Source organism: Eulemur rufifrons, chromosome 16 (assembly GCF_041146395.1).
Source record: "Eulemur rufifrons isolate Redbay chromosome 16, OSU_ERuf_1, whole genome shotgun sequence".
NCBI lineage: Eukaryota > Metazoa > Chordata > Mammalia > Primates > Lemuridae > Eulemur > Eulemur rufifrons.
Window position 1 is genome coordinate 89,985,901 of NC_090998.1, and position 24,511 is coordinate 90,010,411.

Sequence of the window (24,511 nt, forward strand, 5' to 3'; positions counted from 1 at the left end):
GATGTTTGAGATGGTGCCTGGCACGGTCCCCGATGCACGGTAGTAGCGTGTATGTGGAGATCTCTGCCAGGTCCAGGTTGGAACACACCAGAATCTGACCAGACAGAGCAGATGATTCCCTCGGAGGGCACCGCAGACCCCAGCCACACTCTGCTGCCCTGGCTGGTGGGACCCTGAGCATCTTTGCAGAATCTTCATCTCTTCCGACCTCTCTCCAATCTCTGGCAGGAATTGGAAACCTTTTCTCTGCTCAGTAATGGCACTGCAGCTGGCATGTCAGATCAGGTAGGCTGGGGGCTCCGACCCCAAGTCCCTTCCCTACCCTTGTACCAAACTGTCTTGGTTCATTCATCATGAGAGCTTGGGATTCACTCTCTGTGGTATAAATGACCTCAGGCAGCGGGTCAGGGGGCATCCGACCTAATGGCTGGGCTGTTTCATGTTGTCCTGGTCCCCACTGTGGCTAGTCAGGCACGTACCCTGGAAGGAGAGAGTGACTGACGGCCTGGGCCAGGCTCACGAGGGCAGCATGTGAAGGACCACGAGGGACACACACCACCCCACCTCCCTAGGAGGTGCCTCCTGTGACCACGGGGGCATGGGCACATCTCTCCCAGTGTGCCCCTGGGAGTGTGGGATGGCCCCCCAGCCAGGACAAGGTGGACCGGTGGACTGGTCCCGACGGCCTCCCTGCCCCACGCCTCCTGCTGCCATTGGCTCCTTTCTCACCAGCCTTTCTGCAGCTTCAGGCCTGGGCCTCGAGCATCTTCCTTCTTCCCTGCCCTGCCTTTTCTCTGTCTATCCACTTTTCACTTTTTCGACAGAGAAAAGCCCAACTGGACCCTGTGCTGGCCTCAGCCTTGGGCAGTCCCTCATTTCGAGCCTCAGCTTCCAAATCCGAGAGATGGGGGTGTTGTATCCCTCAGCCAGGGAAGGGAGGGAAGCACTTTATAACCTGAGAAACGTGGGCCATCGGAGGTGCGACGGCAGCAGTAGCTGCCGATAGCTGCGGTGCTTCTTGAGGTTAGGACTCCACTCCCCCAGGGCCAAGACCTCTGTGTAACCCAGGCAGTCCCAGTCCCTCCTGGGGGTGGTGACAGGGCCTAGCACATGCCTCAGACCCCAGCCCCCCAGTCACCACACAGGAACTGCTCAGCTGGACTTTGAGGCTTTTTGGAAATTGAGGATTAGGCTGTAAGAGCATGGATGGAGCCTGGTGTCTTGCCACCTTGTACATAAGGGGAAACTGAGGCACAGAGTGGGGAGGCGAGTTGGCCAGTGTCACACGGCAAGGCAGCAGCAGAGTGTGGGGAGGCATTGAAGGGGGCCAGCATTGATTCCATTCATCAATCCAGGAGATATTTATTGAATGTTTCCTTGTGCCCATCAACAATCAGGCACTGGGAGCACAGCAGTACGCAACTGCTCTCCACAGCAGATGCTCAAAAGATATTTGTTGAGTGACTGAATGACCGTGGCCAAAGGGCCACAGCAAACATGGGCAGAATGCCCTGCTCTGCCAGGGCCAAACCCGTGACACCCTGTCAGTCTGCAGCCAGTGGACCACAGATGGCACCACACCTGGCACTAGGGCCCCCAGCCCTGCCAGATGTCACGTTGTGGGGGGCTGTGAGAAGCCCAAGCAGAGTGGACTCCACAGTGGAGCAGACCATGTCAGATCCTGCCTCAGTGCCTCACTGTGCCAGCATGGCGCTGTGCACGCACACACACGGTGGCCTGAGGACACACAGGGCAGGGCGGCGTCACAGCCGAGCCCTGGCCTTCTGTAAGTCGTACAGGCCATGGGTGAGTGTGGGCTGGAGGGTTCCCTGTGGGTTCTTCAGCACGGTGTGGGCATCTAAAGCATTCAGGGAGTTGGTCATTCCATACATGTGCCCAGAAGTGGGCATGGCCCAGGCTGTGCCCACAGGGAGCTTCCTGTGACCCAGAAGACAGGCAGAGGCCTTGCAAGACACAGTGTTTGTGCAGGACTGCCGCCTGGCAGACGCAAGGAGGGCTATGAGTTCTAGGAACAGAGCGCCCAGGGCAACCATGAATGGAGAGGAGGGAATGGCATGCATGGCCCAGGGGACACTCCCTTGGGTCACTCCCTGAGTGACGGGAGAGGGAGAGATGTGCCCCTGACCACAAGCCCAGCTGCTCCTCATGGGGTTCGGAAGAGCCTGGGCTCTGTGTCTGGGTGCACTTTGGTTCAGACCCTGAGCACACCCCTTCTCTGAGCTGGCCACTCCGCTTCTCAGGGCCTTAGCTTGAAAAGGGGTGACAGTACCTGCCATTTTGTGGTGGTTATAATGGGTCAAACATGAAAGCTTCCAGCACAGCGCCTGCTGGAGAGAGTGTGCCCCAAAACCTTTGTTGCTAAACGAATGTTGCTAGCGGGAATTCCGTGCCAAACAGCAGGAAGAGAGGAGCCTGGGGAAGCCGGCTGGGGCGAGGTTGTGGGCAGGAGGGCTGAGAAGGCGACTTTGTCCTTCAGGGCCTGGGAGCCACAGGCAGGACCTAGCAGGAAGGATCACAGCTGTCCCTAGCGATGTTCATCTGGTACCTCTGTTTTCCCCCTGGAATATGTTGTAGACTTAGCTTGCGCGTAGCCGCTCTCTGAGCCAGCCGGACAGCCTTGCTTTGTGCCGTTTGTCTGGGACTGGCGAGCACCCTGGGAGACTGACGTGCACATGTCTGCCGGGTGCTCCGTGGACAGGCTCGGGGCTTGGGGGTGTGGGAAGGAGGCGCTTGGTGGGAGTGGGGGAGAACAAGTGCACACGCCCAGGGGACAGGGTCTGGCCCGTCTGACCTGTGAATGGCAGCCTTCTGGGCTGACATCTCTGTGCCATGGGATGACACCTCATGGGGTGCCTGGACCAAGGACCAAACTCAACACTGGGTGTGAAATGCTGCCCTGGGCCTGGTGTGACATAAGGTGCTGGACAAATCCTGGTACTGTTACTGCTACTGATCCCTGGGAAAGGCTGGCCAGTGGTGGGACTCTGATCCTCCACCCTGCGCTCCGTGGGAGCACAGAGGAGATGGGGCCACCCCGGGCCTTATCAGGGACGCAGGACTTCAGCTGGGCTGTGATGGACTCAGAGAAACAGGGGAGGAAGTTCAGGACAGAGGAATGACCATCACGGCTGGAGTGGACAAGAGGCTGGGAGTCTGCTGGGAGTGGAGCATGGAGGCTGGTGAATTACACAAACACCCAGCTCACCCAGGCCTGATAGCTTGGACTTAAAAATCTATCTTACACATCTATAACATTATAAGTATCATGCAACACTTAAAAAGCACTTCCTGTGTGCCAGGCACTGTTGTTAGCTCTTTACAGATACCAAGTAATTTCATTCCTAGAACAATCCCCTGAGGTGGGTGTGCCCTCATTTTACAGACAAGCAAACAGGCCCAGAGAGGACGAGGGGCTTGGCCAGGCCACAGAGCAGCTTCAGGCCCAGCTTTCCCTCCAACAGAAGGTCCACAGGCAGCAGTAGGGTCCCACCTGGGCTCATTCCTCTTGCGTGCTTCCTAGGGGTCCCGGGCTGGAGGTGGGAAGGGGACCCTGGGATTCAGGGAGTGAACACTTTTGTCTTTAAGCTGCAAACCATCCGTGGTGCAGTGTGGAGGCCTTGGTAAAACCCTTGCCGTTCTTGGCAGGGCGTGGACCCCAACCTGTGGCGGGTGGGGAAACCGAGGCTCAGAGTTCATAAACCCTTCCTTTGGCCGCTGCTCCGGAGAGGGGCAGCTGTGAGGTTTGTCTGAGCCCACACCCCTACCTCCTGGCCTATGGCCACCCCTGGCTGGCACCATGGGGGCGAGGACCCGGCTTGTGTTGGGTCTTCAGTATCCCCCAGTGCTCCAGGTGCTCCTCAGTGCCATCATCAGCACAGTCATGCAGGGAGGGGCTGAGGCCTGGGTGCCAGGCACTGTGGCCTTCCCTGCCCGCATTGGCCTGACCTGCATGTTCTTCCCACACAGGAAACTTCCAATGGATTGGGGTCCATAGATGACATCGAAACAGGTAGTATCCCTGGTCTGAGAGGCCAGGATAGGGAGGGGGCCCCCGGGGAGGGGTCAGCCACTCACCCCCAAGGTCCCTGGGAGGTCAGGCGAGTCAAGCCCCTGCCCATCCCAGCCCTGTAGACAGGGGCTCCTGAGGGACCCCCCCGCCCTGGGGACTCCCTGAGGCCTGAGAGGGAACAGTGGGAAGAGGACCACAGACTCCTTCTCAAGGAAGGGAGAACATCTCTAGCCTGGCGAGGGTGGGTGTTGCCCTACAGTGGGTGGCCATGGTCCTGTGGCCTTCACTCCAGGCCTGTTCGCATCCCTGGGAGGCCCCTCATCAAAGTCCTCCTTTTCCCTTCTCTCCCTGAGTGGCTTCCAGGAAGGGTTACATTCTAAGAGTATCCCTTGGAGAGGGCACTGCTCACCCCAGAGGAAGGAAGTAGTGGAGCTAGACACTCAGGCACTGGCCCGCCATGGGCTGTTGCTGTAGGACTGAAGGACCCTCTCCCACCCGGGGCTGCTGCCTTCCTTGACAATTGCTGAGCCTCTGCCAGCGGGGGCAGGCAGGGCCCCTGGCAGGAGCTGGGGGAAGAAGGGAAGGTGTTGGCCATGCACCCCAGGCTGGGACACCTCCTCCACTCCCACCAAGCAGCACCCACCCCCATCCACAGACTGCTACGTGGACCTTCGGGGCTCTCCGGCCCTCCTCCCCTCCACCCCCACGATGCCCCTGTTCCCTCACGTTCTGGACCTACTGGCTCCCCTGGACAGCAGCAGCAGGGCCCTCCCCAGCACTGAGAGCCTGGATGACTTCTCAGACGGGGATGTCTTTGGCCCTGAGCTGGACAGCCTCCTGGACTCGCTGGTGAGCCACGTTGCCCTCCTGCTCCCCTGAACCCCTCTCCCACCTGGGCCCCTGTTCTACAAGGGGTGGAGGGAAGATCTCGTCCCTGTGTCACAGCCTGGGAAACTGAGGCCTCAGGAGGGATTTGCTGGGGATAGACGTGCAGCTGCGGAACGCACACCCAGGAGGGACTGTGCGGGCCGTGGCTCCCCTCGGGGCAGGTTGAGGCTGAGCTGCAGAGTGGGGTGGTAGGTCGGCCTGGGCAGTCATGCTCTCCTCTGACTCCTCCTTCTGTCTCTGCCTCGCAGTCCCTGGTCCAGGGAAGCCTGCCCGGCAGTGGCGTGCCAAGTGAGCTGCCCCAGCTGATACCTGTGTTCCCCGGCGGGACCCCGCTGCTGCCGCCTGTGGTGGGCGGCTCCATCCCCGTCTCCAGCCCACTGCCTCCGGCCTCCTTTGGCCTCGTCATGGACCCCTCCAAGAAGCTGGCCACCTCTGTGCTGGATGCCCTTGAGCCCCCAGGCCCCACACTGGACCCCCTGGACCTGCTGCCGTATGCGGAGACTCGGCTGGATGCACTCGACAGCTTCGGGTCGACCCGAGGCTCCCTGGACAAGCCTGACTCCTTCATGGGTGAGGCCTGGGTGGCACATTCACCCACACCCCTCTTGACAGTTTCAAAGTGCTGTTGTGTTACTGGTCTCTGAAGAGTGGAGTTGGGATCACAGAAAGCCCAGGCCCTGCCATGCCTTAGCGATCTAGGGCCACATCTGTGTGTTGCTGTGTCTCTTGTTCAGGATCACACAGAGCAGAGCAGATAGTTCTGCCCTCCTGACTCCCAGTCTGCCCGGCCTCCCAGGACTCTGGGTGGCCGGTCTGGTGAGATCCCATGGGATGATCCTGAGCTGGGGGCAGGGTGCAAGGCCATGGGCTCCTTCAACACCACTCTGGGCTGGGAGCCAGGGACCCAGAGAGGAAACAGACTTGTCTGGGCCCTGGTGGGACTGGCCCTCTGCAGTCAGACATAGCCCAGGGCATTCAGATGGAGAGGGCTGAGAGGGATTCACGGGGCTGTGGGGACATGGGGCAGGGGGGAGTCACTCAGCCTCGTGGCCAAGGGAAACTTCTTGGAGAAGGTGATGGCTGCACGAGGTCTTGGAGGAGAAGTTCATCTGCCCCAGAGTAGGAGCAGCAGCACCAGCCTGGCGCGGTGCAGGGACCGGCTGGTGACCAGAGCAGTCTGCCAGAGAGGAACGTGGGTTGGGGATCTTGGTCTCAGAAGACCTGTGAGCCAGGCTGAGGAGCTTCCCCTAGGGGCAGCGGAGAGCCTCAGAAAGTGTAAGCAAGGTGTGGACATGCTCAGGCTGGGGGCCTCTTCTTACCCCAGGGCAGTGGCTGTGGGGGTGAAGAGAAGGGGACAGTGTCAGGGGACCAGCATGGGTAGGAGAGCCTGGGGGCTTCTCTGAGTTAGAAACACATACAGGAGGGTCCTAGGGAGGCCCCTCCTACCCTCAGAGCCAGGGCAGCTGACCCTCCGTGTTTTCTCCCCGCCCAGAGGAGAACAACTCACAGGACCACCGTCCCCCAAGTGGCACTCAGAAACCAGCCCCCTCGGTGAGTCACTTGGCTGGGACTCCATGGCCAGGCCCCTCATTCCCTCCTAGGGGTGGAGGGAAAGTTGTCATGGGCTCCAGATTGGGGGCTGCATGGGGTGAGGTGCTGCGTCCTCCGCGGCAGGGCACCCTCAGTGGGCAGGCCAGAGATACTCTCTTCCTCACCCTTCCCCACCGAGCCACGTGCTGGGAGAGCACCCTGGCCTTGTCTGGCAGAAGAGCACATCAAGGCTCAGAGGGTTAAGTGACTTCCCAGGGTTAGTAACATCCCTGGTTTCCACACTCAGGTTCTGAGTTTAAAAGAGCATTTGATGAGGAGTTAGCCGGCCTACACTCTGTCTGACCTTGGCCTAGACACTAGCTGTGTGGCCCTGGGAAAGTCACCTAACCCCTCTGAGTCTTGCCTTCCTCCCCATCTGCTGATGTCTTAGGAGTTTGAGGGAGGACACATGAACAGGCTCCAATCAGGGCCACTCCCATTTCTCTGCTTTCACACTGAACTTTCGTTCAAGGAGAGGTTCTGGGCTAAGATCACGGTCACCTACATGCCCCCACTAGTCTAGGGGCTTCCCAAGGCTGGTCTGGTCCTGATATTCTAGGCTCTTGGACCATGTTACAAGGAGCTCCCCAGATGGGAAGGTAGAGGAAGAGGGAGGGTCTTGGGCTACAGTTCTGCTCTTGGGCAGGATGGGGGGGTCATAGAGCACCCCCACCTCTGGTGCCCAGGCTGGCCCCGGTGGTCCCAGCCATCACCCATGCCCATGATGGCCTACCTCCCCCTGTCACAGCCAGAGCCCTCCATGCCCAACACCGCCTTGCTCATCAAGAACCCCTTGGCTGCCACCCACGAGTTCAAACAGGCCTGCCAGCTCTGCTACCCCAAGACAGGTAATGTTGCACCTGTGGACTCGACCCCTCTGCCCCAGAGAGCTGGCAGTCTCGGGAGCATGGGATCCCACGATAAAAGAATCCTAGCGTATCAGCTAGAGATAAGTGTGGGAAAACAGAAGTCCTTCCAGGGCAGGAAAGGAAAGGGACAGACGCTTGCCGGGCCAGCTGCCTGCTGGGCACTGTCTTCACGGTTCTCTCCAGAGATACTGAAATGGTCAGGCTCGCTAGAGTCAGGGTGGTAATAGAAGGTGTGACGGGGGGTGGTTGCCGAGGACGGGCTCCTTGGAGAGTCGTCCCCGATACGGGCCCACTTCCTCCAGGGAGCGCATAGCAGGGAAGGGAGCTGATGGGAGGCCCCGGTGAGGGGAGGTAGGTTTTCAGGCAGGGCCCCTGACAGCTTGGGCCTGCCAGCCGTCCCCTCCCAGTTCTGCTTCCAGAATCACTGCCCTGCTCACCCTGCCCATAGGCCCCAGGGCTGGTGACTACACCTACCGTGAGGGCCTTGAGCACAAGTGCAAGCGGGACATCCTGCTCGGCCGGCTCCGGAGCCCCGAGGACCAGACCTGGAAGCGGATCCGGCCCCGGCCCACCAAGACCAGCTTCGTGGGCTCCTACTACCTGTGCAAAGGTGGGTGGGCTGTGGCAGGCTTGGGCAGCGCAACAGGGCCTGGCCCCTCTAACCTCGCCCCACTCCGCTCCATGTCACAGGTGGACAGAGCAGGTGTGGTCCTCATGGCCACAGGCAGGTGAGGAAGCTGGGGCTCAGGGCTCCTGGGGCCCGTCAGGGATGAATTTTGCAACAGAATGGGCGTCTCCTGTCCCGACCAGCCATGCAGGCAGGCAGGAAGCGTGCGGGATGTTCCACTGAAGCCGGAGCCCCTGCAGCGGCCTGTGCTTGTAAGCGTGAGGGTCAGACAGTGCATGGAGAGCTGGTCCCACGGCAGGGTCCCAAGGCAGGGTCCCATGGGGCTGCCGGGAGCATGTGCAGAGAATCCGTGGAAGGCATGTAGGACCGGCACATAGTAAGGGCTCGATACATGTTAACTCTTTTTAATTATTCTGTGGTTGTCCTTGTCCTCACTTTTGGCACATGGCAGTTTGGTTGGTATTTGATGGACATTTGTCGTGTCCCTCATTCTCTTCCCCATCCAAGCGTCCTGGTCCAGCCTATACGGCAGTAAAAACAGTAGTACGTGAGTAGTCACGAGATTGTCGAGCCTGTTCATACTCACCATCACGCATCCTCACAACAGCTCTGGGTGGGAAACTGAGGCTGTGAGTGTCCTCCCCAGGCCCTGCCTTTGTCCCCTAACCCAGCCCATGGCAATAGTCCACCCAGGCCTTCTGGACTCACTCAGTTTCCTCCCAGCAGCCAGGCTGGCCAGCCCCTGTCACTCCTGGGTTCGAAGGCCACTTCTCGTGGGCAGTGAGATGAAGTACAGGCTGCAGTGAGGCTCACGTGTACCCACATGTGCTCCTCCCCCTCTGCCCTAACCACTCCCCGAACGCGCTGATCCTCCCGGCTCTGCCACACACGCTCTGCCCCTTGAGCCTGGGCATGCTCTGCTCTGCTTGCCAGCATCACCTGGATCTCGGGAAGCCCTTCCCCGTGGTGCTCCCCCTGCAGACACTCCTACCCCAACCCGGGAGCCAGCCCACTCCCCTGGGTCTGTGGCCCGTCTGTCCTTTTGTGCCTAGAGCCTGTCACAGGGATGAGACAGGGCAGACAAGAAAGAACAGGAAGAGGAGAAAGAAAAACAGGTCCCGCCCCCAAGAAGTGGCAGGTCTCCAGATTCTGAGCCTCCCTCCGTCCCTCCCTCCCTCCAAACTCCCTGGCCCCAGGAGCTTTATTTAACACCTCACTTGAGCCCCACCACAGTGCAGCGTCCTCCATTTCCGGACAAGGCAGTGGGGCCCAGGGCGTGACAGGGAATCCCAGCCCACGGCTGTCTGACACCGAAGTGCATGCTCTCAACCATGCAGTATTATTTTCTTGATGAATAATAATTTTTTTTAAATCCCTCATTTATTTAGAGGCTTGTATACTTCCACAAAGCCCTTTCTATACCTTTTTTCTTGCTTAACCTGCAAAAGGCATAAGTCTACGTGTGGGGCAGAGGGGCAGAAGTGATTGCTGTCCTCTGCAGGTGCAGAGCACAGAAGGGGGCCTGGCATTTGGGAAGGGCCATCCAGCCCTGCCGAGTCCTCGTGGGAAAGGCATCAGCCACTGCCTCACCTGTGCCAGGGCAGAGCCGAGACCTGCCCAGCTCTTGGAGCCAGAGCCCCACTGGCCGCAGCAGGGGTTGTGAGGGTGTTGCAAGCCGCCGGCCCCGCCTGGCAGAACGTGTGTCCTGTTGCCTCTTTGCAGACATGATTAACAAGCAGGACTGTAAGTACGGGGATAACTGCACCTTCGCCTACCATCAGGAGGAGATCGACGTGTGGACCGAGGAGCGGAAGGGCACCCTCAACCGCGACCTGCTCTTCGACCCACTGGGGGGCGTCAAGCGCGGCAGCCTCACCATCGCCAAGCTCCTTAAGGAGCACCAGGGCATCTTCACTTTCCTCTGTGAGGTACCCACCTGCCTGCCCGCCCCACCCACCTGTCACCCCCACAGTCCTTGGCACAGGCAGGGCCATCATGGAAGGTCAGTGCTGGAGTCTGTGGGCTTTGGAGGCCTGACCTTAGAATCAGTAGGTGCTTGGACTGTCAGGAAGTTAGGAACCATGGGATCCTGTCTTGCTAGAGCCCAGATACTGTCCAGCCAGGCAGAAACTGGGGCCACAAAGAAGAATCATAACCCTCGCACCTGCTCTTTCCTTAACAGTGGGTTGTGGGCCGGGCTGGGCAGCAGGTGTTTTAGATGCTCATTCCCATACTCGTGGCAGCGCTGGTAGGCAGGTGCTGTCCTCATTGTACAGATGCTGAAGGTTTAGGGAAGTGAGCATGCCTACGCCACACAGCTAGCATGGTGCAGAGCTGAGCTTCCAACCCGGGCAGCTGGCCCCAGGGCCCATGCCCACCTCCCAGTGCCAGCTGCCAGGTCCCTGTGACATGGGCAGACTCGGAAGCTTGTCCAAGGCTGCTCCTAAATCCTGTTTTGGGTATGATATGTTTGGCACTCCTCAGCCATCCAGAGCAAGGTGTCCATGGACTTGCATTTCACGTGTCCCTCCACACACCTTCCCGTCCAGCTGGGCTGGCTTCAGTGCCCGCTGCACTTCCCTGCCTATGTCCTGGCTTTGCCCTCTCCCCGGAGTGCTCTCCTGTTTCTGGGTCTCAGACCTCAGGCTCAGCTCTGATTCTAGCAGCTCCACTAAGCTGCTGTTAACTCCCTTCCAGAGCTGTCACTGAAGACTCTGCCTGGCTCCTGTAGTGAACTTGGCCCTTGCCTCCCTACCCAGTCGTAGCATGTTGAGGGCAGGAGCAGTGTCACATGTCCATGGAGCGAGGGCTCTAGGTGTGGGCTGCTGGAGGGTTTGGTGCAGCTTAGCCCAACCCCAATCCACTGCACAGCCAGCCTGTGCCCTCACTCTTAGAGCAGGCAGACTTGGGCTGACTCCCCTCGGAGCAGTTGGCCTGGGAATTTTAATTCACGGCTGGGTGGCAGTCTGTGGTTTACAAAGCATCTGCAGTTCCTTTTTATCCGTTTTTTGACCTTTATAGTGAACCTGTGAGACAAAGCAGGTGTGGTTATTCCTGGTTTGCAGTTGAGGAAACGGGCTCAAAGACAGGGGGTAGCCCCTGTCCCAGGCATCTGGTGTGTGAGATCAGAGAGAGGGAGGAGGTGCGAGGGCCCAGGTCGTCTGTGAGCTAGAGCCAGAGGCCCTGGAAGTTCTTTCCTCACTCCCCTGATCCAGGGCAGGGCTTACAGGGACCCAGCAGTCCTTCCCTAGGTGGCCATGCGGGGTCCCAGCCCACCCACTTCCCAGGTGGCCATGCGAAGTCCCAGCCTACCCCCTCCCTGGGCAGATCTGCTTTGACAGTAAACCTCGGATCATCAGCAAAGGCACCAAGGACTCTCCGTCTGTCTGCTCCAACCTGGCTGCCAAGCACAGCTTCTACAACAACAAGTGAGTGGGACCCGTGGCCTGGGCCGGGAGCTGGGAGCCAGTGGAGAGTCCCCCTGGACCACCAGATGGCTGGGGAAAGGCTGAGGCCAAAGGGTAGACCTAGGGTGTCAAGGCAAGGGGCAGAATTTGGGACTCAGACCCAGCCTCCACCTGGAAAAGATGGGAACCGTATTTACTGAATATCTACTGTATTTCCAAGCTTGGCTTGGGTATTTTAATTAATTATCTCAGCAGTCTCTTGAGGGCAGAGTTACTGCCCCTGTTTTTTTTTTTGTACAGAGAAAAAGCCAAGGCCTGGAAGTAGCTTACTCAGCAGGCAAGTGGGTGCCCAGTCTGACTCCTGCCTGGCACCCTCCACTGTCGTGACACCAGCGTCAGGCAGTGAGGGAGGCGCCAGCTCGGGTTTGGCACACTGACCTTTGCTCTGTCTTACTCCTCTTGCTCTGCCCGAGTGGGGGTGATGGAGCCCGGACCCTAGGGAGGAACAGACCTGGGTCCCATTCCTGGCCCTGCTAATGGCCTGTTTTATGTCCCCCAGCTGCTCCAGCCCTGGGTGTCCTCATCTGTAAAGTCGATGATGGTCTGATCTCCTAGGCTGGCAGTGAGGGCAGTTAAGATTCCAGGCCCGGGGAGGTGCTTGGTTACTGTTCCTCTGGGATCAGGGCTGGCTCTGGAGCATCACGCCAGAAACCCGAGGGAAATGCCCCTTCTGCCACCCATGGGCACTGCCTTCTCTTGGCCTCGTAGAAGGGAGGTGGGGCCTGGGGTCCTCCTCTGTTGGCAGCTCCATCTTCGAGCCTGCCCTGGGTCGAATGCTGAGGCCAGGAGCCCCGAAAAGCCGAGCTGGGACCCAGGCCCAGACTGCCTCAGTGTGAGAGCCCTGTCTCTTCCCTACCATGCTGTCATGTTCTGGAGTCAGTTAATAGGTCAGGAAGTGCCCAGGGCAAAGCCTGGTGCTAGAAGGGTGGCCCTCCCAGGAGGGTGGACTACATTCTGGCCCTGCCCCCTGCCCCCCAGATGCCTGGTGCACATCGTCCGCTCCACCTCCCTCAAGTACTCCAAGATCCGCCAGTTCCAGGAGCACTTCCAGTTTGACGTGTGCCGCCACGAGGTGCGCTACGGCTGCCTGCGGGAGGACAGCTGCCACTTCGCCCACAGTTTTATCGAGCTCAAGGTCTGGCTGCTGCAGCAGTACTCAGGTGAGGGGCAGGCAGGTGGGCCAGGGGAGCACAGGACTGGGCAGAGGGTGACGGGCCAGGGCCCTGTGGCCAGTTGGGGATGCTTGAGAGTTCAGGGGAGGGCGGCGCCGAGGGGTGGGCGCTCCAGGGGAACTGGTGTGTCCCGGACATCACAGAGACAAGCTCTGCTCTCAGGGAGCGTCCAGGCTCGGAAGATCCTGGGCTTCTCCCTGTGCAGACGCTCAAGGGGAGCGTGGAGGTGGGGGGGAGTCAGACCCAGGCTCCTGCCGCAGCTCCTCTGCTGGCTGCCCGGGTGGTCATGAGCAAGTCCCTTCTCTCTGGGCCCCCCTCTGCTCGTCTGAGAAAGGGCGATGCTCATCGCTACCTTACCGAGCTGTTGTGGAGATGAAAAGGTGTTAGCTCACTAGCTCACTCACTCATCTAACGGGGACTTGCCAAGCACCTTCTCTGTGTCAGGGGACTCAGCCATGAACTAGTCGAGGCCCTTGCTCAGAGAACTCGCATTTATAAGGGGAGGCAAGACAGGCAATGTGCGGCGAGGTAAATAAATGCCTCGTTCCATCTGACCTGGGAAGGAGTTTCCCCACTGCCTGTCATAATTTGTTAAATAATTAGCAGCATTTCGTGTGTAGAGGGAGATGTATAAAATGTGGTACATCCAACAGTCAGTATCTCTTAGAGTCGATGAACATAGTGATAGAATTCCAGGTGAGATGAGGGCTGTGAGGAAAGTGAGAGCAGCAGATAGAGGGACTCGGGTGGGGGCACTTCAGGTAAGATGGCCAGGGAGAGGCCTCTGAGCAGGTGACACTTGAGCAGGGAAGGGCAGGGCGCATTCCAGGCAGAGGCCACAGCAAGGCTGCACACAGAAAGCCTGTCCATGGGGCTAGAGCAGCTCAGTGAACGGGGCGTGGGGAGGGTATATGAGGCCCAAGAGGTCAGCAGTGACCCGAGTGTGTAGGACTCTAGAGGCCATAAACAGAAATAGCTGGGATTGTTCTGAACATGACGTGCCCTGTCTGGAGGAGGGATTTAGTGGGTGGAGTTGTGTGATCTGATTGATATTTTTCAAAGTTGCTCTGGCTGCTGAGTGGAGAGTGGAGGGGCGAGGACAGAAGCCAGGAGTCCAGAGGGTGGCTCAGGCCAGGGTGGCAGCGGTGGAAGTGGGAGGAGTGGTCAGATGCTGGGTATATTTTGATGGTGGAGCCAATAAGATTTGTTGATGGACCAGGTGGGAAGTATGAGACACAGAACGGTGTCAAGGTTGACTCCAGGGTCAGAATAACTGGAGGAATGGGGCTGCCATGTCCTAAGGAGGAGGCTATAGGAGGAGCAGGCTGGGCTAACATCAGGGCTTAGGGTGGGACGTGGGCAGTCTGTGCCGCCTGGTGGACTCAGGTGGAGATGTAGAGCAGGTGCTGGATCGTCTGGGAGTTCACAGGAGAGGTCTGGGCTGTCAGTACCGGGTGTCAGGTGCAGCGCCTGGTCCAGAGCGAGCTCCGATGAGTCGCTGCCGTGGAGCAGCATCCAGAGGAGGAGGTGGATGGCGAATCAACGTGGGAAAGGCGCTAGGAAGAGTAGAGGAGCTGGGAGGAGGGCAGGCTACACCTCAAAGGTTTGGCTTTGAGGCAGCAGTCTGAGGCGGGCAGGGATCAGATTGGAAGAGCTACAGGCTGGGGTGTTTGCCCTTCAGGGACTGGCAGTGAGAGCCATGTACCCCGGTGAGCTGGTGAGCTGGGCTGGGCAGGCACGGAGCCCTGAAGCCAGGGGGCTAAAGGCTGCGAAACAGGCGTCAGGTTTGAGGCCCTGCTGGGGAGGCGGGGTCAGGGAACGGTGCTGGGCCACTGGCCCAAGAGATGGGAACACCAGCGTGGCACAGAGCCAATGTCTTTCTACTGCATTTCCCTCTCTTTTTGGCCATATTTAATTCTCTCACTCCCTGTGAGAGACTTTGTTCTCATTTTGCAGATGATCAAAACGGTTCCTCTGCACACCATGTTACTGTGATGGGGCCTAACTGGAGATGGGGTTCTTCCGCATGGGCCTTGAGTGGCCCTGAGTGGCCCCGGCACCTCGAAGCTTCCTGCCTCTCTCCCCTCTGAATGCTTCAGGGACGCACATGTCTACCCCCCTCCCTAGGCATGACCCATGAAGACATCGTTCAGGAATCCAAGAAGTACTGGCAGCAGATGGAGGCCCATGCAGGCAAGGCCAGCAGCAGCTTGGTAAGGCCCCAGGGTCAGCATGGGGTTGGGGACAGGGGGGCTGTCCCATCCCTTCACTTTGACGTAATTTCGTATGTACCAGACCATTATAAGAATAGGACAAAGTTATTTTACCACATTCTGTGCTCACTTGGGGGTATGCATGTGTGTGTGGTGTGTGTACATCACACGTACACATTTATATACATAAATACCCATTGTTTTCTTGTTTCTCTGAACCGTTTGAGAGCTGCAGACATGACGCCCCATTACCCCTAAACACGTCAGTGTGCGTACCCTCAAAACCAGGACACTCTCATACTGCCACAGTACGGCCACCAACATCACGGAATTCACAGAGACCATTCTTCAGAAGTCACGAATTGTGTTCTGTTGTGTCTCTTTGGTCTCCTTTAATCTAGAACAGTTCTTGGTCTTTCTTTGTCTTCCATGGCATTGACATCTTTGAGGAACCAGGTGTTTTGTAAAAGATCCATCCATCTGGATCATTAGGCGGTGTGTCCTCTTGCCACAGAGGTGGTGTGTCCTCCTCAGCTCACACGTCAGGAGACATATCATCTCAATGTGTCCGGTCACTGGTGACACTTTGATTAAACTTTGGTAACTTTTTTTTTTTTTTTTTTGAGACAGAGTCTCACTCTGTTGCCCAGGCTAGAGTGAGTGCCATGGCGTCAGCCTAGCTCACAGCAACCTCAAACTCCTGAGCTCAAGCGATCCTACTGTCTCAGCCTCCCGAGTAGCTGGGACTACAGGCATGCACCACCATGCCCGGCTAATTTTTTTTTTTTTTCTATATATATATATTTTTTAGCTGTCCATATAATTTCTTTCTATTTTTTAGTAGAGATGGGGTCTCGCTCTTGCTCAGGCTGGTCTCGAACTCCTGAGCTCAAACGATCCGCCCACCTCGGCCTCCCAGAGTGCTAGGATTACAGGCGTGAGCCACCGCGCCCGGCCTAAACTTTGGTAACTTGATTAAAAGTTCCTCCACTGCAAAGGTTTCTTTGTTGTAAAGTTAGGTCTTTCCCCTTTGTAATTAATAAATAAATATCTCCTGGGAGATACTCTGAGACTATGTGAATATCCCGGTGCTGCTCAAGCTGACACCCACGGATGGTGTCTTCTGCTGTCCCTCTGGTTCTTCACCACGGCCCTAAAGACATGAGCCGTGGTGTTGTGGCTCTTGCAGTTGGGGAAACAGGCCCGGGGGCACAGTGAGTGGGGAAGATCCCAAGTTCTCTGATGCCCTGTCCAGACCTTGGCTCCCTTCCTACTGCACCGTACTGTCACCCATCACCCTCAGCTTCCTCAGCCATAAAATGGGGATCATAACATTGCCCCACCCACCTCCTGGGGTAGGCAGCAGATTCACAGGAGCTGACCCAGGCTGCCCTGTGCCACCCTGAAGCTCACACCCTCCCCAGACGGTGGGATCACTGTGACTGTAGATGACAGTGGGGACACTGGGCCAGGGAGACAGTGAGTGTGAGGGGAGGCCTCTGTGTTGTCCACACATGGGGGATGGCCCTTTCACCCATGCCAGACCCACCCCCTGATCAACTCAGGAGGAGGCTGTGCCCCCGAACCCTCATGCAGCCAGCCTGGGTGTGGCAGGGAGCCAGCAAGCAGGGCGGGCTGCCTGGGGCTAGGCATGGGCCAGGCTGGGGCAAGGCTGCCCACCCCCTCGAGCCTACCCTCCCTCCCTAACCTCCTCCTTCCTGGTCCTCTCCTCTTTCCCTCCCCGATCAGTCTCCTGTGCAGTCCTCTTCTCCCCTCACCCCTTTCTGTGTTTTCTTTTTGCTCCTGGCCAGGAGCCTGCCAAAGAAGCAGTGAGGGGCTCAGCTGGGACCTTCTAAAGAGAGAACACCCAGCTGGGTGTGATGGCACGTGCCTGTAGTCCCAGATACTCAGGCTGGGACTGAGGCAGGAGGATCCCATGAGCCCAGGAGTTGGAGGTTGCAGTGAGCTATGATGACTCCACTGCACTCTAGCCCCGCAACAGAGCAAGACCCTGTCTCAAAAAAAGAAAAAGAAAAAGAAAGAGAGAGAGAACACCAGCTGGGGATGGTGGTTCATGCCTGTAATCTCAGCTACCTAGGAGGCTGAGGTGGGAGGATCACTTGAGTCCAGGAGTTCAAGACCAGCCTGGGCAACATAGTAAGACCCCATCTCTACAATGAGTTCTCGACACCTATCTCTCTGACCACTCCTCCTTTATTCCTGCCCAGTGGTGCTACCAGGGTCACCCAGGAACAGGGTGCAGGCCCAGCTGCCCCAGGGTGCCATGAGGGGCCTCCTCCTGCTGTCAGGGGCCCCACCCTGCCCACCCAAGATGCCATGCTTGGCCTGGCTTGAGAACAGGGCGTCTGTGCCAGGCCTGACTATGGACCAGGTGCGAGGCTTTTTGCTTATTTGCCATTCAGAGGGTGAAGCCAGTGATACTTTGTGGCCATGGAGGGGACACCAGGGCAGAAGCTGCCCAGGCCCAGAGCCTGTGGCTCATCTGTGCCATCCCAACAAGGAGCATGAGTGACCATCTCCTGCCAGGCCCCTGTCCTCATGCCACTTACAGATGGGTGGGTTGGTAACAGCCTGTTTCTGCTCAGGCAGGTGGGAATGATGCCACCCACCTCCCAGGGCTGTGGCACCCTGAGGTAGGAGCTCAGGACCAGGGTCACTGCTCTACTGAACACCTTCTGCGCCCCCTGCCCCTGCCTGTGACATGGGAGCAGTGCCTGCCTCTCATGCTGCTTGTGAGGATCAAGGGGAACACCCAGAAATCAACAGCCATGTGCATAAACCTCCTGCCTGCTCCTGCACAGGCGAGTCCCAGCCCCAAAGGCGTGATATCACCTCCTTGCTGGGCTGGAACACGTGCTACTCTGGGGCCAAGCTGGCCTGCGAGGTGTCCAGTGCAGGCCACGGGTCTGTCAGCAATGCAGCCCTGGGCTGGCCGTGCTGGAGGCACAGGGGAGTGGCCACAGCTCCTGTCCTGGTGGAGCTCCCAGGGCAGAAGGCTCACTCCCCCCAGCCTGGAAAAGCAAGGGGTGACTGCACCCAAGGCCCCTGGGAGATCGGGGCATGGCAGGTGGACGGATGGTGCATTCACAGAGCAGCACGTTGGCTGGTGTAGCTGAGCGAGTGGCTTCAAGGTGGCACCTCTCACCCCTACCCTGTCCCAGGGGTACAGAAGGGCTGGGCCTCCGCCTGCAAAGCAAAGGCTGGCTCAAAGGACAAGGAAGGAGCATGGTGTGTGGGGCCTAAGAGACTAGCGAGACATTGCCCCAAAGGGAGGGGCTGGAGTCCAGAGCTGCCCAGATGTCTGTCCCACTGCTCAAGGAAGGCATCCTCCTCCCTGCCCGGCCCCCCTTCTGCCCACCTTTTGAACCCCTGCCTGCTCTCCGCAAGCCTAGCACCCCGTAACTGGATGAGACAGTCAACATGCGGCAGTTCAGGGACGATGGGAGCTCCTAGAATGGGCGGCTGTAACTTAGAAGAGCTCTAGGGAAGGCTTCCTGCAGGAGATGGCACTTGAGTTGAGTTCTCGAAAATAGTTTCTAGAATAAGCTGGATGAAGAATGCAGGAAGGGCATTCCAGGCAGAAGGAACAGCATGTGCAAAGGCAGGGAGGTAGCATGCTTTGCCCTAGGAAATACAGTGGTTCCACAGAGCAGGCCTCCAAGGGGGTGAGGTGAGGTGGGGGCAGCCAGAGAAGGCCAAAAGAGCACTCAATAAGGAGTCAGGAGTCCCATCCACTAAGCAGCCTGCTGGTAGGACCAGGGAGTGGACCAGCCCATTCCAAGGCTCTGGGCAGCTCCAGCTCTCACAGAGACCACCCGTGTGACAGACCCCAGGGCCTCAGGCCTGGTGCCTGCAGCTTCACCAACTGCTCTCTCTGTCCCCCTACAGGGTGCCCCACGGACACACGGGCCCAGCACCTTCGATCTGCAGATGAAGTTTGTGTGTGGCCAGTGCTGGAGGAACGGGCAGGTGGTGGAGCCTGACAAGGACCTCAAGTACTGCAGCGCCAAGGCCCGGCACTGGTGAGCCAGGCACCGGGCAGGGGCGCGGGCAGGATGGGGCCGCCCAAGCACCACGGAGTGGAGGCCACACAGCCCCGAGGCTCTGTCCTGACTTCTCCCCAACCGGCTCCTTTGTCTGTCCTGCAGCTGGACCAAGGAGCGGCGGGTCCTGCTGGTGATGTCCAAGGCCAAGAGGAAATGGGTGTCAGTGAGGCCGCTGCCATCCATTCGCAACTTCCCACAGCAATACGATGTGAGCACAGGGGTGGGGCGCAGGGGACTGTGGGGTCCCAGGAGGGCTGCCTGCCAGCCAAGGCAGTGACACTGTTAGCGGGACTCAGCCGGCTCTGCCCACACCCGCCCCACAGCTCTGCATCCACGCGCAGAACGGCCGCAAGTGCCAGTATGTGGGGAACTGCTCTTTCGCACACAGCCCCGAGGAGAGGGACATGTGGACGTTCATGAAGGAGAACAAGAGTGAGTGGGCAGCCTGGGCAGGGTGGGGTCTCAGCCGGCGTCTCCTCACTGCCGGACATCTCGATCCATCGCAGGCGCTCTCGGGCCCCCTGTTGCTGCCTGGGCCCCTGTCCATCCATACCAGGCCGTGCCGGCTCTGGGCCTCTGTGGTTGACCAGGCCCTGAGGTCGGGCAGCCGATCAGCAGGGCCTGGGGTGCCCATGGCTCCCAAATCAAGCAGGGGTCATGGGGCAGGATGAATGGGGAAGCCCTCCTCACCAGGCACTCTGTCCTTTCTCCCCTGCCCAGTCCTGGACATGCAGCAGACCTATGACATGTGGCTGAAAAAACACAACCCAGGGAAGCCTGGAGAAGGGACCCCAGTCAGTTCTCGGGAGGGAGAGAAGCAGATCCAGATGCCCACAGACTACGCTGACATCATGGTAACACCCGCCCCTGCGTGCCCAAGGGGCTGCCTGCAGGGCCGGTGGCCTCAAGCTCAGCCTCCCTGAGGGAGGTGGGCCGGGCAGAGGTGTGGGGGAGCAGGCACCCACGGTGGCTGTTCCCCAGATGGGCTACCACTGCTGGCTCTGTGGCAAGAACAGCAATAGCAAGAAGCAGTGGCAGCAGCACATTCAGTCTGAGAAGCACAAGGAGAAGGTCTTCACGTCTGACAGTGACGCCAGTGGCTGGGCCTACCGCTTTCCCATGGGCGAGTTCCGACTCTGCGACAGGTGCTCCCTCGGAGGGCAGGGCCTGGCAGGACATGGGGTGGGCCTGAGGAGATGGGGCCATGGCCAGCTCTGGCTCCCCGTGGCCCGGAGGTAGTGTGAGTGGGGGGCGTCTGGGGTATGAGTACAGCCATAGGGACGGGGCAGGAAGGGCTGGTATTGCAGGGGCGCTGAGACCTGCCCAGACCTCTGCTTTGCAGCCCGGGGCAGATCCCAGAGAGGGCCGGGACATGCAGGTGTTCCCCGAGCTGGGATGGAAGCTGCCCAGGGAGGGGCTTGTCTTGGGGGAGGTCAGGTGGCCAGCCCAAGGTCCCAGCTCCGGGGTGGGAAGGGCACAGAGCTGGGGCAGTGAGCCTCCTGCCGCCCACAGGCTACAGAAGGGCAAGGCCTGCCCAGACGGGGACAAGTGCCGCTGCGCCCACGGACAGGAGGAGCTCAACGAGTGGCTGGACCGGCGCGAGGTGCTGAAGCAGAAGCTGGCCAAGGCTCGCAAGGACATGCTGCTGTGCCCTCGGGATGACGACTTTGGCAAATACAACTTCCTGCTGCAGGAGGACGGGGACACTGCTGGTGCCACCCCAGAAGCCTCTGTTGCTGCTGCCACCATTGGGGAGTAGGGCCAGGTCTTGGCTGTGGGCGAAGTCTTGGGGTCGGGGTTGGGTGGGGACAGAGGGCTGATAGAAGGGCCAGGGCTGGCTAGCTGGGGGTGGGGGCCGCCCTCCTCAGGCAGCCCCCAGCCCCCTGGGGCCCAGGCCATCCTCTCTGCCCCTGTGCCCCAGCTGTGCATACCCAAGTGCACGTGCTGCAGTCACAAGGGTCCCAGGGTCCTTGTCCTGCTGAAACCTGGGCAGACCCTCCCCCACGCCCACGGCTCTCCTGGTTGGGGAGGGAGGGGCCTGGCGACCCCTCCAGCTTCAGCCTACAGCTTTAACTTCTGTCTGCTCCTAAAGGGGCCCAAAGCTCAGGGCTGGGGAGCCTGGAGTCCCCACTTGAATCTGTAGCAGGAGGGTCCTTCTCCCTGCCCCCTCCCAACCCCCCACCCCCGGGGGACAGATCAGGAAACAGCAGTGGGCAGGAGGCCCCAATTAGCTTTAAAATGCAGCCCCAGGATGGAGCTGGGGACACTGTACTGGTCACTTGCCCCCTGGGGCCTCAGTTTCTCCTCTGGTTAGAAGAGTGGGAGGAGCTGGGCTTGATCTCTGGTTAGACTAAGGAGTCTGGGGCCTATTGATGATGCCACCACCCGAGCGCTGCTGCCTCATGGGCCGGAGAATATAGATTGCAGATCCTCAGAGCCTCCAGACATGACCCAGCACAGACCCCCTTTGCAGATAGGAAGACTGAGGCTTAGAAGAGAGATGTGATCTGCCCGGGGTCCCAGCACGAAGCCGAGCTGGGATGAAAACAGTGGTCAGAAGACTCAGGGCCAGTTGTTGGCTGGAGCCTCTGGGCCCCTCAGTGGGGATGTGACAGTCATTGTGCAGCTGGGGTCCCAGGCAGGCTGCCCAGGAGCTGGGGAGGGAGGCCCAGAGGAGGGTTGGTCATGTCAGCACCCATGAAGGGACAGTCCCCTCCTGGGGTGGTCGTGGGGAGTATAGCAGCAGAGGGTACTTGCCTTGCTAGCCCCGGGAGAGGTGGCAAAGGGCAGGGCACCAGGAGCTCAGGTTCTGAGGTGTAGGGGGTGGGTGGGTGGGGACCTGGGAGATGTGGAAAAAAGGGGGCTCAACCTTGGACACCATAGACCACTTCAGGATGGGACTTGCTCCTCTTTCTTGGGGACCCAGCACGATCCTCTCCTCTAGACCCAGACATACAGTTACGACCATCTGTCCCAGCCCCTCCCTGGTCCCCAGCCCTGCCAGCTGCCTGGGACCCCAGCTGACCCTCAGCCCCTGCCCCCACCCACCAAGGCCTCTCCCATCCCTTCGTCTGACGTGTCTATGTGCACCCCCTCCTCTCCACCCCACCCGCCATGGGCAGACACAGCCTCCCCTGGCTCCCCAGACATTCCAGAATGCCCCACACCATTGGCACAAGGAGTGAGGCAGCCCCTGAAGGAACCAGGGTCCAAGGCTGGGGGGTGAGATGGAGAGAAGGGAAGGCCCCAGCCTTCTCCCCATCAAGGATTGATAGTGCGCGCCTGGTCCTCTTGCCGCCACTGCCCGACCTTTCCTGATAATCGTGGCATGCACCCTTCCCTCTTCCCTGCCCCCTGCCCCCAGCAGGCCAGCACTGCAGAGCCCGGGTGCTGGTGGCATGGCTGGAGAGGAGGAGAGAGCACACTCTAAGTGGGGGCCGTGGCTGTGGCTGTGAGTGTCGACGATACTTGTTTTCCCTGATCTGTGGTGTTGCAGTCTGTTGTCACCAGCCTTGTTTTTAGTGTGTATATATGTCGCCCCCGTGATGCATATATACACAGGTATTAAATATATCGCTCTATATAATATTATATATGTGTGTGGTATCCAAGGAATCACTTCTAATGAAGGCTAAAGATTAAGAATTTCGCTAGAAAATGCAGCCATCCTTGTGTGATTTGGAGGGTTTTAGGGGTCATCGGGCTACTTGTGAAGGAGAGAGGGACCCAAGCTGTGGTTCAGAGGTGATGTGGGCCCAGCTCTGCCTGGTAGCTTCCCAGACCACCCAGTCCAGTGGGGAGAGCACGGAGTGCTCAGGGAAAGAAGGTGATTGGTGTTTGTCTCCCCTGCAAAAGAACACGGTTAGAGTCTAGAGTTTTCACCTTCAGCCTGTTATCTTGTCCGGGGGCCTTTGGGACCTGGTGCTCCCTGGCCTGGCCAGAGCTGGACCCCCACAGGGCAGGGCAGGGAATTGGGGGGGCAGAATGCACTTTTGATGACCCCTCCAGGGCCCCTAGCTGGGAGGCTCAGAGCATTGAATCAGGGCCGTGTGGGCCCCTAGCAGGCAGGGACAAGATGGCATGGCCAGCGGAGTGGGGCGGAGTGGAGAAGGAGGCTGCATTTCTCAGCTGGGCAGTAATCCATTTAATGGTCCTTTTAAAATGTCTGTGTATTAAAAATTTAAGAATACCACACTTTAATATTAAATATTCATAAGGTCTAGTATCTTGATAATAATGTAGATGTTTTAATAATAATTTTTGTCCTTCTTAAAATAAAATGAAAGAAACTTGCTTCTTTTAGCCTTTGTTCTAGAAAATAAACTTGTGCACTTTGACATCTGTCCCCGAGGTGTCGCTCCTGTTCCTCCCTGCTTGGCACTTGTGCCCGGGGGCCTGGGCTGCTTTGTACTCACAGGGCAGAGCTGGCTGGTGCTGGCTTTGCCCTGGGTGGACATTCCGAGGGGTGAGGGGCAGGACTGTGTCGCTGTGTACACACAGACCCAGCTGACCCCGGCTCAGGCAGCACCTCGGCTGGCGGGGACAAGCTGTGCTGTGCACAAGTGTCCCCAGCAGATACCCTTTGCTGGCTCTTCTGCAGCCTTTCTGCCCACAGCCTTTTGTGGTCCAGTGGTGCCCACACCTCCCCTGTTCTCACCAGTGAGTGCCAGCCGGGTCTTGGAGGCCTGCCTCTGCGCCCTTTCTGGACATAGCTCCTCCAGGAAGGTGAGGGCCGTGCCTTTGAATACGATGCCAACTGCAGCCCTGACTCCTCTGGGCCCAAAGGAGACCAAAGTCACATGGGCCCAGTTTCCTCATCTTTAAAAGGAGCAGTTGTATTAGAGCTGGAGTTCTCAATCAGAGACACCTGTACCTGCTGGGGCGGAAGGTACGTTTTCAAATCTCTTGGATGGTGCCTAGTTGTGGGTAATGAAGGGGAGTCCTGGGGGGAGGGGCTACACGAGCAAGCTCTGATCAGGTAGCTTTAAACTGCAGCATAAAGTGGCCCCAGGAACAGAGGTTCAGGGCCTGAGAAATGCCTAAAGATGGAGTCATTTGGGCCAGGTGTATAGTGGGTCCTCTAATGCTTGACAAATGATGGGATGAGGGACAGAAGCAGCCAACTTTATGGGCACCTTGTTTGCACAGGTGTGGTGCGCACAGTGTGTCTGTTCTCCACAACAACCCTGCAAGTTCGCTGTTCACGTTGGGGTCACATACAACCGGTGAAAAGTCAAGAGTAGGGGATGGGGATGGATGGGTTCGGTGGCACTGAGGACACCAGTGGACCTCAGAACTTCCGTGTTTCATAGCCTAGAGAGGTTCAGGGAAGGTTCCAAGAACCCTCAGGAAGGAGGCAGAAAAAAGACCAAGAAACACTGGGAAGTGGGTGTCAGCAAAGGTCCCCTCGGCTCTGCCATTCTAGGGTTCTCAGCACCCCTGGCCACCCTGCGAAAAACCAAAGCGGCGTGGCAAGGTGCAGTTCGCAGGAGAAAAACGCAGACACCCCCTCAGGCTGGAGAGAGCATGGGCCTGCATCAGGGCCTTTCTTGAGCTCAGAGAATTAAAGGGAGTAGGACTTTAGTGA

General features: G+C 58.5%; 1 protein-coding gene across 2 annotated transcripts in view; it reads left to right on the forward strand.

The window, feature by feature from the left end:
• ZC3H7B (zinc finger CCCH-type containing 7B) overlaps positions 1 to 21,735 on the forward strand; it is a 51,259-nt gene extending 29,524 nt beyond the window's left edge. For both annotated transcript variants that reach the window (XM_069491804.1, XM_069491806.1), the window contains 17 exons: positions 229 to 285; positions 3,988 to 4,030; positions 4,686 to 4,879; positions 5,167 to 5,488; positions 6,411 to 6,469; positions 7,257 to 7,356; positions 7,826 to 7,987; positions 9,728 to 9,933; positions 11,333 to 11,433; positions 12,451 to 12,632; positions 14,772 to 14,857; positions 18,767 to 18,900; positions 19,027 to 19,132; positions 19,248 to 19,356; positions 19,645 to 19,778; positions 19,906 to 20,069; positions 20,437 to 21,735. In XM_069491804.1, the coding sequence (XP_069347905.1) occupies positions 229 to 285; positions 3,988 to 4,030; positions 4,686 to 4,879; positions 5,167 to 5,488; positions 6,411 to 6,469; positions 7,257 to 7,356; positions 7,826 to 7,987; positions 9,728 to 9,933; positions 11,333 to 11,433; positions 12,451 to 12,632; positions 14,772 to 14,857; positions 18,767 to 18,900; positions 19,027 to 19,132; positions 19,248 to 19,356; positions 19,645 to 19,778; positions 19,906 to 20,069; positions 20,437 to 20,683 (2,406 nt within the window). In that variant the 3' untranslated portion in view covers positions 20,684 to 21,735. The remainder of the gene's footprint in view (positions 1 to 228; positions 286 to 3,987; positions 4,031 to 4,685; positions 4,880 to 5,166; positions 5,489 to 6,410; positions 6,470 to 7,256; positions 7,357 to 7,825; positions 7,988 to 9,727; positions 9,934 to 11,332; positions 11,434 to 12,450; positions 12,633 to 14,771; positions 14,858 to 18,766; positions 18,901 to 19,026; positions 19,133 to 19,247; positions 19,357 to 19,644; positions 19,779 to 19,905; positions 20,070 to 20,436) is intronic.
• Positions 21,736 to 24,511: the final 2,776 nt, after the last annotated feature.